The sequence below is a fragment of the Canis lupus genome, chromosome 9, assembly GCF_048164855.1.
Source record: "Canis lupus baileyi chromosome 9, mCanLup2.hap1, whole genome shotgun sequence".
Classification (NCBI taxonomy): Eukaryota; Metazoa; Chordata; class Mammalia; order Carnivora; family Canidae; genus Canis; species Canis lupus.
Window position 1 is genome coordinate 73899133 of NC_132846.1, and position 14904 is coordinate 73914036.

The 14904-nt window shown below is 68.7% G+C and overlaps 1 protein-coding gene across 2 annotated transcripts in view; it reads right to left on the minus strand.

Annotated features, from left to right (window-relative positions):
- The window catches only part of AHNAK2 (AHNAK nucleoprotein 2), a 33104-nt gene extending 23251 nt beyond the window's left edge, over nt 1-9853 (minus strand). The window contains exon 1 of one of the 2 annotated variants that reach the window (XM_072840160.1): nt 9727-9853. In XM_072840160.1, the coding sequence (XP_072696261.1) occupies nt 9727-9781 (55 nt within the window). In that variant the 5' untranslated portion in view covers nt 9782-9853. Of the gene's footprint in view, nt 1-3159; nt 3221-9726 lie in introns of those variants that run through there. The other variant, XM_072840161.1, reaches the window with a different exon arrangement.
- Between the last annotated feature and the right edge of the window lie 5051 nt (nt 9854-14904).

The window sequence follows — 14904 nt, forward strand, 5'->3', positions numbered from 1 at the left end:
CCCCCGGGACCGTACTACGCATTCCAGGAAGAGACAGCGCTGGGGACACCCTGGCATGCCTGCCTGGGCCTGGGGACACCCCTTCTCCAGACGCCCACACTGCCGGGGACCAGGGGGACAAGCCCCCCCTGCCAACCACACAGGCGCCCGCCCACCCCCGCCAGCCCCGTGGGGTGGGCACCCCGCTTCGGGGACCGGGCAGGTCCTTGTCCCTGTGGAGCACATGGGGGCCCAGTCCCTGCAGGAGCGTGGGTTGGGCTACTGCACTCTGGCCAAGCTGCTATGTGGCCCTGAGCAAGGCCGTCCCTTCTCCGGGCCCTGATTTCCCCGTGGGCGTCTGAGGGCTGCTGCGTGTGCCCAGGAGAACCAGAGGGCCTGCCAGGGCGGGGGCACAGGGTGGGGACACAGAGTGGGGACAGCCCTGCCTCCGACTCCCGGCCTCGCCTCTTCTCCACGAGCCTGCTGCCCCCGCACAGCAGCTGACGCCGACGGTGGCTGACCCTACTCTCCGGCCTCAGTTTACCACCCAGGCCCCCCCAGGCCCTTACCCCCAACCCTGGGGTGGGGGGTCGCCGTGTGTTAGCAACAAGGAATGAGAATGCCCAGCCTGGAAGAGGGAGCCGCTTGCCCAGGGCGGCCACCTGGGGCGGGGCGCAGGGGCCGGCTGAGTCCCAGGGAGGCAGCACTCACACCACGGCCAGCCCAGCACACAGGGGACCCACAGGGGCGAGAGGAGGGTGTGCCCCGGGGAGGGGCCAGGGGCTTGGGGAGCCTGCCAAGCTCACCGCCGCCCAGCGCCTCCGCGGCCGCAGCCCTTTCTGTGAGTCAGACAACAAAACAAGATCCCGGTGGCCGCCCTCTCCCGGCAGGCGACCCGGAGAGGCGGGGGGGGGGGGGGGGGGGGGGGGGGAGTCCCACAGGCCTGGGACAGGACCCCCAGGCAGGGCCTCCAGCCGGCGGCCAGGCCAGGGGAGGGGGCCCACCGCAGGGAAGGCTCCCGGGCAGGGCAGGGATCCCCGGCCCTGAGAAGCTGCACCCCCAGATCGACCCCGGGGTGTCTCACGGGCGCGAGGGCCAGGGCGTAGGGAGCGGCGGTGTGGAGGTGGGCGCACGCCTGCACCGGGATCCTGGGGACCCAGGCAGGCCCAGAAGCCCGCTGCCCTGCTCCTGCGGGCCAGCTGCAGTGCTCGTACCCGCACCCGCACCCGCACCCGCAGCCGCTGGGCGGTGAGGAGCAGGCCCTGGAGGGGCGGGCCCAGCCCGAGGCCACCGGCTGGAAGGTGGGGCTGCAGGGTTAAGCCCCGGGTCCCTGGGCGCCCCTCAGAGCCACCAGCTGGCCCCAGCCTGGCCCAGGGTCACACAAACAGGAAGGAGGAAATCCTGCCTGCTGCGGGGCAGAGCTGCCAGGGGCCTGCCGGCCTCGGACCTGCACCCCGGGGCGGGAGGCCGAGGCACCCCAGGATCCCCCAGAGCATCGTCCTGCCGGGCCCTGCGACCGGAGGGCCCCCCTCGGCCATGAGTGCAGGGGCAGCGTCCTGTCAGCCTGACCCGGGCCCTGCCCCCTATGGCCCCACAGATGGGCTCTGTGGGGACTCGGCTCAGCAGCCACGTCGAATAATGACTACTAATACTTCGGGGCGAGCCAGGGACTCTCAGGCAGCCCCCCGCCAAGTGGGGGTTCTCAGCGGCAAGTGTGCTTAACCAAAGCCCAGTTTGCATGGAAACTGGCCGCCCTCCAGAGGGGCCAGGGACGGTGGGCGCATTTGCATGTCACCAGGGCAGTGGTGGGCCTGGGAACGAGGACACTGGCAGGAAGGGGAGCTGCAACCCGGACCGGCCATGGCCTCAGAGATCCAGCAGGGCGTGTGTGCCCGCGCCTGGGACCCTCCCCGAGCACAGCGCACAGTCCCCCAGCCACCCAGGGTGCCGCGGGGCAGGACCCCACGAGGCAGGCTCACCCTCGGGCCTGGAGCCCAGTGGCCACACAGGCGCACGGCACGCTCAGGCCTCACCCCAGCCTGGAACTGCGCGAGGAAAGTGCTGGGCTGGGCTGACTGGTCATGAGACCTGCAGCCTTCCCACAGCAACAGCCGGCAGCGAGGCCCTCCCAAGGTAACTGCGCGGGGAGGCCAGCTCGGCTCCCGCTTCTGCCCCCAAGGCCCTCGCCTGGCCCTCGCCTGGGCGGCTGGGCCTGGGAGTGAGGGCTGGCACCCCCCGCAGCCACACCCCTCCCGCTGCTGCCCGGCTGCAGCCAGGACTTTCCAGGACTTTCGGGTCACCCTGCAGCGCCCCCAGACCGTGCACAGCCCCCCCACCGCTGCCTGGGCCCAGACCTTCCAAACTGCGCTGCAGACCAGCAGCCTCCCCAGCCCCGGCACCTCGCTCTTCCACCCCGGCCAACTCTCAGACCAAGCCTGGCCACTGCCCCCCTTCCTCTCTGGTCCCCAGCACTCAGAGCCCTGCACACAGTAGGTGCATAATAAGTGCCAGTGCAGAGAGGAGATGGGGAAAGAAAGAGGAGGCGCGGGGCAGCTCTCCTGGGAAGGGGCAAGTCCACGGGCCTGAGGGTGCCGCCGGGCTGTGGGGCTGGGAGGGTCCTTCTGAACCTGGAGAAACCGAGGCAGGCACCCCGGCCTCCGACTCCAGAGGGCCCAGCAGCCAGGACGGGAGTGGGCCTGAGCCTGTTTCTCTCTCTGAGCTGAAAGGCCGGTACCCTGGAGGTCCTGCCCACCGCTGCCCACCTGCCCCGCTGCAGGGGAGCCTGCACTCGCTGGAAGCGCCCGCCCCAAACTCCTGGGGTCTCCAGTGCACCAAACAAGGATGGTGGACGTCACCTGAGGAATCCTCCCCGGCCACATGGTCCCACCTTGGGGACCTGCCCTGGGATGGCGATGGCTGTGTTGGTGCCCTCGGCCACCACGACCTGGTGGCCCGTCCCACCAACGTGGGCTTGGGATGAGGCAGGGCAGGGGCTCTGGGAGATGACAGCCCGCAGCCCGCAGCCCGAGCCCCCACCCGGCCCCCACAGGCCTACTGGGTGGTGAGGGGTGCAGGTACCCTAGGGCTGAACCCCGGGAAGGGGGCTGGAGGCTGGGAGCAGGGGGCAGGGGGCAGGGACAGGGGCAGGGGCAGGTACAGAAGACAGCCGCAGTGGCTTACCCAGGTCGACGTCCTCCCAACTTGCCCAGAGTGAAGATCCCAGCTGGCGCTCCCTCCGCTGCCCTCCTGGGTCCCTCCCCTCCAGAGCCCCGGCTCCGGCTCCGCTGCCCCGCCCTGGCCTCCTCCTCGCTGGCCTGGAGCCCCACCAGGGGGCTGGGCGGCCCCCTCACAGGCCCGGAGCCGGGCCAGGCCCCTCCCCCAGAGTGCCCCCCCCCCCCCAGCCCAAGCAGCTGACTGGGAAAGGAAACGCCCGCCTGGGGATGTCTGAGTCACTACCACCCGCCAGCGCAGTCCAGTCCGGTCCTGCTGTGTAGACAGGTAGGCAGCCGCAGATGTCAGATAGGATTCCCCCACCCCCGCCAGGCTGTTCGTTGGCCCCGTGCCTCAGTTTCCCTGTACGTGCAGGGACAGAGGCTGGAAGCTGGCCAGGCTGGGGGCACAGAGAAGGGGAGGCACAGCCCGAGGGGTACCCAGGCCCTTCCAAGAGAGCCCCACGCGGGGTGCTAACGCCTGCTCCACCTGCGACGTCGGGGCGACACGGCGCGTCAGGCTGTACCGAGACCCCTGCCCAGGGCACAGCCAGCCCCTTCCCCGGCAGAGACCACCGAGGCCGGAGCAGGACGAGCCCGAGCTCGCCGCGGCCCGGGCCAGTGAGTGACCTTAGGTCTGCCCGTGCCCCTCGGCGTGCACCCCGCCACCCTTGCAGCCCCTCAGCCAAAGCTCCGCAGCAGCCTCCGCCCAAAGCAGGGGCCTCCGACGAGCTGGGCGCCGCCGGGCCCTGGACCCCGCGTGTATGACCCGCGCCCGCGTCACCGGGGCCTGAGGGGGAGCTGAGACGCAGCCTCTCTGAGCCTGAAGACCCCAGCTCTGCCCTCCCCGAAGCGCCAACTGCCTGGCCTACCACCTCCTGTCACCTCCCGGGACCCCCAGGACCCAGCCCCCAGCCCAGGGGCCCAGGGGGCGGGTGGGAGGACGCAGAGTCTGGCTCCTCGGCCCCTCCAGCTCCCGGAGCCCTGGCAGGCCTGGGCAGGACCGCGCAGCCTGTGCCATCAGCAGATCTCTTGCTGGATCCCGAAGCCGCCCCGCCCTGCCCCAGGGCCCTGCGGGGTGGGGCTCAGCTGGCTGCTGGCACCTGCACCCAACAAGCAGGTCAGAGCAGGCCCGCCCAGCTGAGGGACCCAGCCTGGGGTTCCAGGGCAGTGAGGGGTCAGGCCCAGCCCTGGGGAGGTGGTGGTGGGATGGCTTCACCCCCACCCCTGCCCGCCACCCCAGGCCCGATCGGCAAGGCAGCCACTAACTGGGGGCTCTGGGGACAGCCGAGGGCAGCGAGCCCCCCATGGGGACACGGAGGGGGTGACAGTAAGGGAAGGCACCTGGCCGCTCAGGGGGATCCCAGGTACACAGAAGGCTCTAGCCCGTCCCGGGGCCAGGGGTGCTCTTGGGTCAGGGTGGGCGAGAGGCCCAGGGTGGGCCCCCAGTCCAAGAAGGAGGTGCCGTACCCAGGCCTCTCCCAGCCTCCCCCTCTCTAAAAATTTAACGGTCACAAATGACTCTATTTACAGTGAGCCGGGAAAGCTGGCCAGGCCGGCTGGCGGTGACCTCACCCCTCCCACAGCCCCAGACAGTTCTCACCTGGGAACTCGCTGCCTGGCACCCCACGGCTCTCTCATCGCCCCCAGGCCAGGGCTGAGCCCAGCCGGAAGGAGGCTGCTGCGGGTTCAGAACGGGCCACGCACTCCTCTCTCCAGCCCGGGACCCCAAGCCCACAGAGCCACTCGTCCCCCTCCTCGGGAACCCCACTGTCCCCCAGCCATCTGGCCCTGGAGCACATGAGCCCCCACCTCGGCAGCCAGAGGGAGATGTGGCCAGGTCGCCCCACGCTGCGTGGCCTGCAGGCTGGCCCGCCCCCGCCCCCTGACACCCTGTGCTCTGCTCCCCCCGCCCCCACATTGCCACCCCTCACCCCCTACCCCTGCCGCACCCAGGCTCCCTGCAGACTCCCAGTGAGCACATGCAGCTTGCTCTGCCCAAAGCGCTTTCCCAGCTCGGACCCTGGACTCCCTCCCCACAGGCAGCTGCCCGCAGCCCTTGGCAAGCGCTGTGTCCGGGTGAGGCCCCTGCAGACGGGGGGTGGGTGCCAGCAGGACCTGCAGATGTGGGGGCCAGCCGGGGGCACCGGTCAGGCAGGGACTCAGGCTGGAGGCTCAGGGCTCTGGGTCCAGGCCACCGTGACCTTGTAGGGCCAAGTGTCAGGGGGCCGCCCTCCATACCTTGCCCCTGTGCTGGTGTCCAGTCCCACAGGGGTCATACCTGGCTCTCCTGCAGGTAAGGGGCCCCGAGTAGGGCCCCGCCCCCTTGCCTCAGCAACCAAGGACCCCACCCGCCTGGTCCCCGGCCCCAGGTGGTGCTGGGCCAGCTGAAGGGTGTCTGCTGACCTGCCACACCAAGGGTCCTGAGATCCAGGCCGTCCAGCACACGCCTGCCAATGCCCACCTCACAGGCAGTCCTCGCTCAAAGCCCCCTGCACCCTGGGCTGCTGCTCAGTGTCACCACAGGAATTCGGGGGCTGGCAAGAGCTGGGCAGGGGCTGGGCAGGCCCACGGGCAGCTGATAGTGAATCAGCTGGGGAGGTGGCCAGGGCCAAGCACGGCATTCTCAGGAGATGTGTCACAGAGGAGCCCCCGGGGGCTGGTGCCACCCAGGAGTAAGGCCTGCCGGGGAGGGAGCTGCTCCTCCAGGGGTCCCGCACGTGGCCTAGTGCCCTGTGGGAGTGGGAGGCCATCCTCTGCCCCACCCAGGAGGGACCTCGAGCATGCATGGGAGACAGAGGTGCAGGGCCAGTGGGGGCGGGGGATGCAGAGCGCCCACACCTGATGCAGGCAGCCCATGGTCTGACCCCCACCAGGGGCTTGACCCCCAAACAAAGGGGACACGACCTGGCCCAGTGGGCCTGAGCCCCGGGCCTCCCGCCCAGCAGACAGCAGTGCCCACCAGTGCGGGGGCAGCCCCTCCAGCAGAAGCGGGTGTTGACAGGGCAGGGAGGCCCGCACAAGGGCCCCAGGGCTCCTGTCCCCAGCCGCTCCTTTCTGAACCTCCACTGTCCCTTCAGCACCGGGCACCCGCATCCGGGGCTGTGTCCAGGCAGGCGCGCCGAAGGGCCCTTCTCAGGACTCCTGCCCCGGACCCCAGCGTCCACCCCGCAGGCAGGGGCGGCTGGCTGGGAGCCAGTCACCTGAGGGGGTTCCTCTCGACAACGGGGAGGGGGGCCCATGGCACCCCCCCACCCACACGGGTCAGCACAGGGCGGGAAGCGGGGTGGGAAGAGGGGGCTAGTGGGCTGGGCGTGGGCGGGGCCACCACTTGCCGCCCCCCTGCCCCAGCTCCTGGGACCTTTCCATTAGAGAAAGTGTCTCTAACTATTAAATATTTACCCCAGTGAGCTGGACCCTTGGCTCCCAGCGGCCGCGGCTTCCAAAAAAAGATAAACAAAGGGAAGCCTGGAGGTAGAAGCAGGAGCTGGGCGGGGCCCGGCCCATGGGGAGGCTCCGGGGAGGTCGGGCGCACACGGGGTCCCACCGTGGACCCAGCTAAGAGCCCCCCAGCTCTCCCCACTTCCCCGCTGGGCCCCTCTGCCTCTCCATTTCCCCTTCCTCTGCCCGGCCTCACCTCTTCCCATGGGGACTGCCCCGAACCCGTGTGGAGCCCCGAGCGCCCTGGGAACAAACCCCCCCAACCGCTGGCCCCTGCCCTCTCTACCCTTCTTCACCCCTACGCCTATCCCCAGACCCACCCTGTAAATCTGCTTGTTGTCCCCCGGCCAAGGCTCTCCAGGCCACACGCACGTTCCTCCAGGAAGCCCTCTCTGACTCCTCAGTGCAGCCGAGAGGTGCCTGACTCACCTTAGCCGAATAAACAATGGTACAGTGTTCCCTGATGTGTGACCTCCCAGGTCCCAGGGCCCCTGCCAGAGCCCGGGGTGCTCGGTCCGCCTCCTCCTGCCTCCACCCAGAGGGCTGTGCTGGGGAGATCTGGGCTTTCATGCCTGGAGCGAGTGGCAGGGCCACCTGCTGGGTCCTTCCCCCTCACACCGCCACTTCCCCACTCCCGGGCAGGCCAGCCCCAGGCTCAACCTGAAACAGAAGCCTTCGGCAAAGGGCAGTCATGGGAGAAAGGACTCAGCGAGGGCTGGAGCCTGAGGGTGAGACAGGGTTGGGCCCAGCAATCCTGGGGGCTTCCTGGAAGAGGCAGCTTCTAGCAAGTCCAGGGTAGAAGAGCTCAACCAGATGGAGAGAAGGCCCCGCACTCACCACTCCTGGCACACGGGGAGGCAGGGGCTCCTGGGCCCCCCCCCCCACTCTCCTGAGACCCTGGAGCAGTGTCAGAATGTCCAGCTTGAGTTTTCCTACAGGGAGAAGAGCTGGGGTGCTGTCAGGGACACATCTGCCAGCAGCACCTGCGGCGGCTGGGAGAACCCGCCTCACTAAAGCACAGGGAGGGGGGGGAGGCCCAGCCCAAGATGACCTTCACTCCTCCTCCTTGCTGCCGGCTCCTGCCACGGACACTCTGGGCAGGAGGGGGCACTCCAGAGCCCTGCCTGGTGGGGCGGCCAGGCCAGCACCTGCCGGACATCACCGCCCTCGGCCTGCGGTTTGGCCACTCCAGCCGCTGTAGAAGCCAGAAGGCTCGACCTCGACCTCGGTGCAAGGCCCTACCTCACTGCTCCAAGACTCAGCGTCCCTGTCTGCAAAATGGGGACACATCCCTGTGCCACTGGACAACCCAGGGCAAGCTGCCAGCACGGACACTGGAGACACTTGCCACCCGCGCCGGCACTTGGCCTCTCCGCCCGGCCTCTGCTGTGGGCGGCCGTGCTCACTCCCGTTCACAGGTGCTAGTCGCAGCCCACAGACCCCTGCAGCCCCAAGCCCAGGGCCCTGCAGAGGCCACCAGCCCCGTTCAGAGGAGGGAGGCCACTGCAGGGAGGCCCCACATTGCGATGCGCCTGGGAAGGGCCCCAGACTTACCACGGCCCCCCACAAGAAGAGACCACGCAGACTCTCCTTCATGGTGGGCCCTCCCTGGACCTCGTGGGGGCTTATCAGAGTGGGGATGGGAGGGGGGGCTCAGGCCAAGTCAGGGGCCTCAGGGGCAGGGCAGGGGCCCGGGGCAGGAGCCGGGGGCTCCCTGTCAGTCCAGCTGCCCAGGACCCACCTCTGCCTTGGGAAGAAACTGGCTGCCTCTGAGGGATGGTGGGGAGGCGCAGCCGCCAGGCCCAGCCTCCCAGTGCGGGTGGGGCAGGGCCTGGGGACCCGCATGCTGGACGGAACCCCCAGGGGCTCTGATGCACTAGGTCTCCTACCCACGCCCCGTGACAGCCCCTGACATTCCCTACGGGCTGCCCCACAGGCCGGCCCCAGGTCAAAGCAGAGAATAAGGGTCTCAACGGGGGAGGGCTGTCCCGACCAGGCCGTCTCGAGGCAGACGGGTGGAGGGGGTGGCCTTGCACCCTGTATCCCGGGCGCCTCTGGGCAGCCTGGGAGTGAGGGTGTAGGCCGGTGGGAGATGCTGGAGGCAGAGCAATGGCCCCACGTCCCTCTGCCCCTCTCCTTTCCCTGTGATACAGCAGATCCCCAGGGATGCGGGCCAGGGCCGCCACGGTCAGGAGGAGGGGGCTGGGGACCCACAGCATCTATCATCCTCCCAAGCAAGGCTTGTTCAGGGAACATCCCTGGGCCGAGGGAGGCCCTGACAGGAGGCCAGCTGGTGTTCAGCAGACAGACGGGCAACAGAAGGGACCATGGGGACTCCCGCTGCGGCTGCAGGGGCGTGCCCAGGCCAAGGGGCAGCCCTCCCCCTCTGCATCAGCAGCACCATCATCATCTTCCTCCTCTGCGTTCCTCAAGGAGTGGGGTCCGGTCTGCGCCACTGCAGCAAGGCCCAACCCTCCTTGCTGGCAACCGGCCAGATGCCCTGGGCGTGGCTGCCGCATCCCTGACCCACAGCTGGGATAACTGCCCCTGCCTCACCCCACCTGCCCCCCAAGACTCTGAGACACGCAGACGCGGGAACCAGACCTCGAGCGGGGACAGACAGATGACAAAGCACCTGCTTCCCATTCTGCGGGCAGAGGCGAGGGCAACACCCACCTTCCCTGCCCGGCACCGGGGACTCCGTGGCCCCTCACCCAGCCGCAGCCCTCGGGGCCAGCCCTGCCTGCCCCGCCGCGCCAGGGAGCCAGCCACACTGTGGACCCACCCAGCCCTAAGTCCGTGGTCCTCCGGCCCCAGAGCAGGGCCCCGGGCAAGCCTGGCTGCAGGTCCCCGTGCCAGGTGACCCACGGCCCCCGCGCCCCACTCACACGTGCCGCCTCGCCGAGCGGCGCCTCTAGGGACACGGGGCAGTGACAGGGAGGGAAAGCCAGGCAGGGAGAGTGACAGAGGCGGGAGCGACAGAGGGAGTGGCAGGGATGAGTCAGCGACCCCGAGACGGTGAGCGGCAGAGATGGGAGAGCGAGGCAGGGCCAGGTGAGAGGCGCGTGCGGGGGGCAGCAGGCGGGAGGAGGCGCACCGCTGCCGGGGGCTCCGGGCCAGGAGGGCAGCACCACGTGGAAACAGTCGCACATCGCGGCGCCGGGCGGTGCGGGCCGGCGGGCCCGGCGCGTCCGGTCGCGGGTCTGGGCTCGGCGCGCGGGCGGCCGGGGAGCCGGGAGGGCGCTGCCGCGGGCGGCCGGCCTCGACTGCGGACCCCGCCGGCGCCCGGGACCCGCCGCCGCCCCGCCCCGCCCCCTCCAGCCCATTGGCTGCCGCGCCCCGGCCCCGCCCCCGGCCCCGCCCCCGGCCCCGCCCCCTCCGCCCTCCGCCCCCCGCCCGGACCGCGCGCCTCGGGCCGCTGCCGGGCAGGGGTCCCCGCGGGGGCGGGGCCCGGGGTCACAGGGGCAGAGGGAGCCCGAGGGGCGACGGGCCGGAGAGCCGACCTCCCGGCCCCGCCCAGGGGCTCGCAGTCTAGACGCTGCTCTGCCCGGGAGCGCGCCGCCGCGGTTGGGGTGCGCGGGGGGTCCCAAGGGGCCGTCCAAGCTGGGACCCCAGGAGTGTGCGGGAAGAGTGTTCCCTCGAGGCCACAGAGGGCCCAGGCCGAGAATTAGGTGCAGCGGGGCGGGGGGCAGCGAGACCGGGCGGTGGGAGCTGAGGAAAGACCCTCCCCGGGGCGGCGGCGGGGGGCAGGGTGCGTGGGCCCTGCTGGAAGTCGGGAGCCCTGCAAGAGGGAGGGTGGGGCTGGGCCCGGGCAGCAATATGAGGAGGGAGACAAGGCCACAAGGCCCCGGATGCTCCAGAGGGCCTTGGTAAGGACTGGAGTGGGGATGGCTGGGGCCGCTGAGCTCCAGCCTGGGTGTTGTGCAGAACACCACACTCCTTGGGGAACCGGCAGGGAGTGGGAAGGCCCAGGAGAATTCTGTTAACACCAGAATTCGTAGGAGTTCGCTGAGGCCCAGCCTGGCGTAGACCTGAGGAAGGGCACCTTGGAGGTGTGGGTCCCACTGGGGCTGCGGGCGGGGAGCCTGGGCCAGAACAGACCCAGGAACGCATCGCTGTGCCAAGGAGGACCACGCCTGGGCGCCACCTAGGCATGGTGCCCGTGGTGCTGGGACGGACAGGTGGACACACACACATACCTGCTCCTGGAGCAGAGAGAGACGGGGAGCCACTCAGACACAGGGACGCACCTGAGACACACCCAAGACACACAGGTAGACGAGATGACGCACATGTTCACACCAATACACAGATGGGCTTGGATATGTCTCCGTGCACGGAGAGGCGCACACACAGTCCCACCCATGCTGACACAAGTGCACCCGTTGGACCCAAGAGCCCAGGTATGCACAACCGGACACAGACACACACATGCACACACAGGTGCACTCTCCTCCTGGGCCTCCTTGGGGATGCCGGCAGGGCCCAGGTGAGCCTGCCCAGCAGGATGACTCATGTGTGCCAGTTCCCGTTAGCTGGGCTGCAGCCAGGCAGCCTGCCAGCAGCAGGTCCCACAGACATGCACATCACTGCTGGGAAGAGGCTCTGCAGCCTCTCCTCCACGGGGCCCATGGACAACGGGGCACAGCTCTGTCCTTCAGGTGGGGACAATGGGGTGTGGGGTTTTCCCCATGGGCTGGGCAGCATTGCCCTGGAGCCACAGACCCTGCGCCCTCCTCCTTCCCTGGAGTCCTGCCCTGCTCTGTTCTTCTGGGAGTCAGCTGCTCATGGGTGCAGGGAGGGAGGACTTTTTGTGTCCCTGGGTGTGTCCCACATCTGTCCAGATCTGTTGGGATCCCAGCCTGCCCATCTGTGTATGTGAGTCTGGCATTGGGGGCCAGGGGGCACTTGTCCAAGCGGGGACCTTGGGACACAGACCCAGTTCTGTGTCCCCCCGCCCCATTACATGAGTGACCTTGGCAAAGTGTGTGTCCAAATGAAGCGGTCTCTTTCCATGTGACATATCCTGATCGTCTAGCATGATGCACGTGGGGCTCTGAAGGGCAGAGGGGGATGGGTGGGGAGGCCAGGGAGCCGCCCCACCTAAGCAGAGGTCAGGAGGAGGGGTCTCACATGGCTGCTGACGGAGCAGCCCCCAGCGGGCCCGTGTGCAGCTGGGCGGTCCCTGGGACCCTGACTGGCCAGGGCCTGGGGGGGACCAGGGCAGGGACCCTCCCTGCAGCCACTTCTGCACCCGTCCTTGGTGACGCCTCGGTGGGCTTGCACTGCCCTGCTGGAGCCTCGCTTACCCTGCAGCAAGCGAGTTGGCTCGGCACTGACCCAGGGCCCTAGATCCAGGGCACTCCTGCCCCAGAGGCTGCCCCTCCCGTCTCCTGCAGAAGGCTGGCATCACCTGTTTTGCTCACCCCTGCACACTCCCCGGGGGACCCTGTGGGCCTCATTTCATCTCTAGGAGGGCCTGGCCCCTGTGTAGAGGAAGACGGCCCCTAAGTCGGCCCTCTCCACCCTGGGCCAGCCAGACTGGGCCCTGCCTCCTGTGTCCACTCCCTCCTCCCACATACGGGGGCCTCAGAAGCCCCAGCCTGGCCCCAGGATCACAGGGTGGGCCCAGGGAGAAAGCTGCTCAGGTGGAGCCTGTGAAGCGCATCCAGGCCTCCCCACTCCCCGCCCGGCCCTCCCGCGAGCCGAAGCCTGGCAGTGAGCCTGCCGCAGAGCCCTGAGCTGCCAGAGCTGCTGTCGTCATGCCCCGAGACAGCCCGGTCCCCGTGGCCCCTCCGGGCACAGATGCCTGCTGGGGAAGGTGACAACAGTTGGACGGCTGAGGAGTCACTGTTCCCCCACAAGCACGGAGCCCTGGGCCCAGCCCGCCCACCCCTGGCCCCCACACGGCCCCCACCACTGAGCGCCGGGAGGGCCGTGGCGGTCGTGCAGTGCCCGGGCTCTCTCCCGTTGGCAGGCACAGGCTTCACCGCCTCCCTGAGACCACCGCGCCGCGGACCCCACGGCCCTCGTGATGCTCGGGGGTCTCCCGAGGCGGACTGCCTGGGAACTGGTGGGGCCAGGGTGACGGGTGGTGGCTGCCGACTCCACAGGCCGGGGTTCCCCAGCAGAGTCCCCCACCCCCACCCCGCACCCGCTGGTCGCTCTCGGGCCTCTCCGGGCGGGCAGGGATGCCCGGAGCATCAATGATTCATGTCTCCATGCGGCAGCCGCAGCACCATAAGCAAAAATAGCTCTGCCATTGTACCGGCTGCGGCCTGGCCCAGCGCAGAGTCACAACGCAGGACCCCATCAGCCGCCATCTGCCCCCCACCGATCCTCACACAACAGGGGGAGGGGTTTGCGGCAGCTTCAGGTCTCCTGACCCCTGGCTTCTGACTGCCTCAGTCTCCCCTGAACTGGGTGCCTGCTCCACGCCTGGGGGCAGCGGCCTCCTTGACGTACCCCAATGATCTGGGGCTGAGAACCCCAGAGGAGCAGGATACCTAGATGCTTCTGAGGGCTAAGGACACCTCCTCATCCCTCACCAGGCAATGGCCAGGGGGTGCCAGGCTACTGTGGGGCTCTGGGCCAAGTGGAGGCCGGCCCCTTCCTCCTGTTCAGAGGCTGGGACGTGGAGGCTCAGCTTGGCGGCAGAGAAGCTGTCCCCACCCATGTTGGGCAGGCTGGGGACCAGGGATGGACCAAGGTGTCCCAGGAGGAGTCGGGTGGGGGCATATGGACTCTTCCTCCTGACTACACTGCCTGCACCCCCTCCACGGCCCCTCAGGGCGTCCTGCATGTGTCCCCTGAACTCCTGCCTGGATGGCGCCATGCTCCCCACTGGCCAGTCTCCCCCAGCAGGTGAAGCCTTTTAAATTTGAACAGCTATGTGCCCCGCTGCCCCAGCTGGAGGCCTGGCCCTCGGCTGGTGGCCCCTCTCCTGCCCAGTCTGCCCAGTTGCTGGCTGGAGGAGCCAGGGGCCGCCTGTCGGCTATGTGGGTTACCCCCCTTCACCTGCAGCCAGGGCTGAGCACCCTATGTTGGGTCACCTCTGCCACTTCCTCTGAGTCTGGGCTCCCCCAAGGCAGCACCTTCCTAGTAGCCAAGGGCCACTGGCTTCTACTGGCTTCACATGGCCGCTAACAAATAACCACACAGTGGCTTAAACACACATTCAGTCCCTGCGGTGCTGGGTGCTGGGTGCTGGTAGGGCTGTTTTCCTTCTGGGGTTTCAGGGGAGGTGTACTTCCTCGCCCTTTTCAGATTCTAGGGGCTGCCCCATCCCCTGCTTCCTAGCCCTGCATCACCCTGACCTCTGCTTCTGTCTGTCCGTCTCCTCAGACTCTGACCCTCCTGCCTCCTCCTTGTAAGGGCATCGGGCCCAACAGCATGACCCAGGACTTACTTCTCAAAAGCCTTAATGCAATCATGTCTGTAAAGTCCCCTGTAAGGTGTCGCAGCCACGGGTTCTGGGGATCGGGGCGTGGACATCTCTGGGTGGCCTTGTTCAGCTGCCACAGCTGTAATGCAGACCAGCCCACCTGCACCCTGACACAAGGCCATCCTCACTCTCCACTGCGGCCCAGACAGGGCGTGGGAGACTGCTGAGCTCAGAAGACCTGGTTCCAGCCCAGCAACACCCCCTCTGGGCCCGGGCCTCAGTTTCCCCACCTGCGCACGAGTGCAACACTTCTCGTACCCCTTTCCAGCTCCCTGGACTATGAGGGCAGCAAGGACGATGGATGAGGAGGTCCAAGCAGTGGGCACACAGCAGAACTGCCTGGGACCCACAGTGTCCCTGGGGTGACATCCAGGCAGGAGAGCCGGCATCTGGTCACCTTCCCGCAGGGTCACCCAGGTGTCTGCCGGAGCTGGGTGCTCGCACACTGCCTGATGCACCCCTCGGGAAACAGGGCGGGGGGCCGGACTCTGCTGTCCCGCGGCCGGGGATGATCTCATCTGCTAATTTTCAAAATTAAAATGGTCAGTAGCGGGGAGGGCAGGTGACTCATGCCAGCGGGACAGGGCCCAGGGAGGTCGCGGGGCGGAGACGTGGGAGCACGGAGGGGGGCGGGGGAGCGGGCCGTGCATCCGGGCAGGATGGAGTCCAGTGCACGCATCAGGCTGGATTTCCCGGGCCTGGGGGCGGGCGCGCAGGGAAGGGTCTGGAAGGGCCTGGAAGGGCCGGCAGGGAGGCCCCGGACGGGTGGCGGCGGCAGGTCCCCCCCAGCTGGCAGCAGCGCGCCCCGGGGCTCGCGGGGGCGGCGGGCGG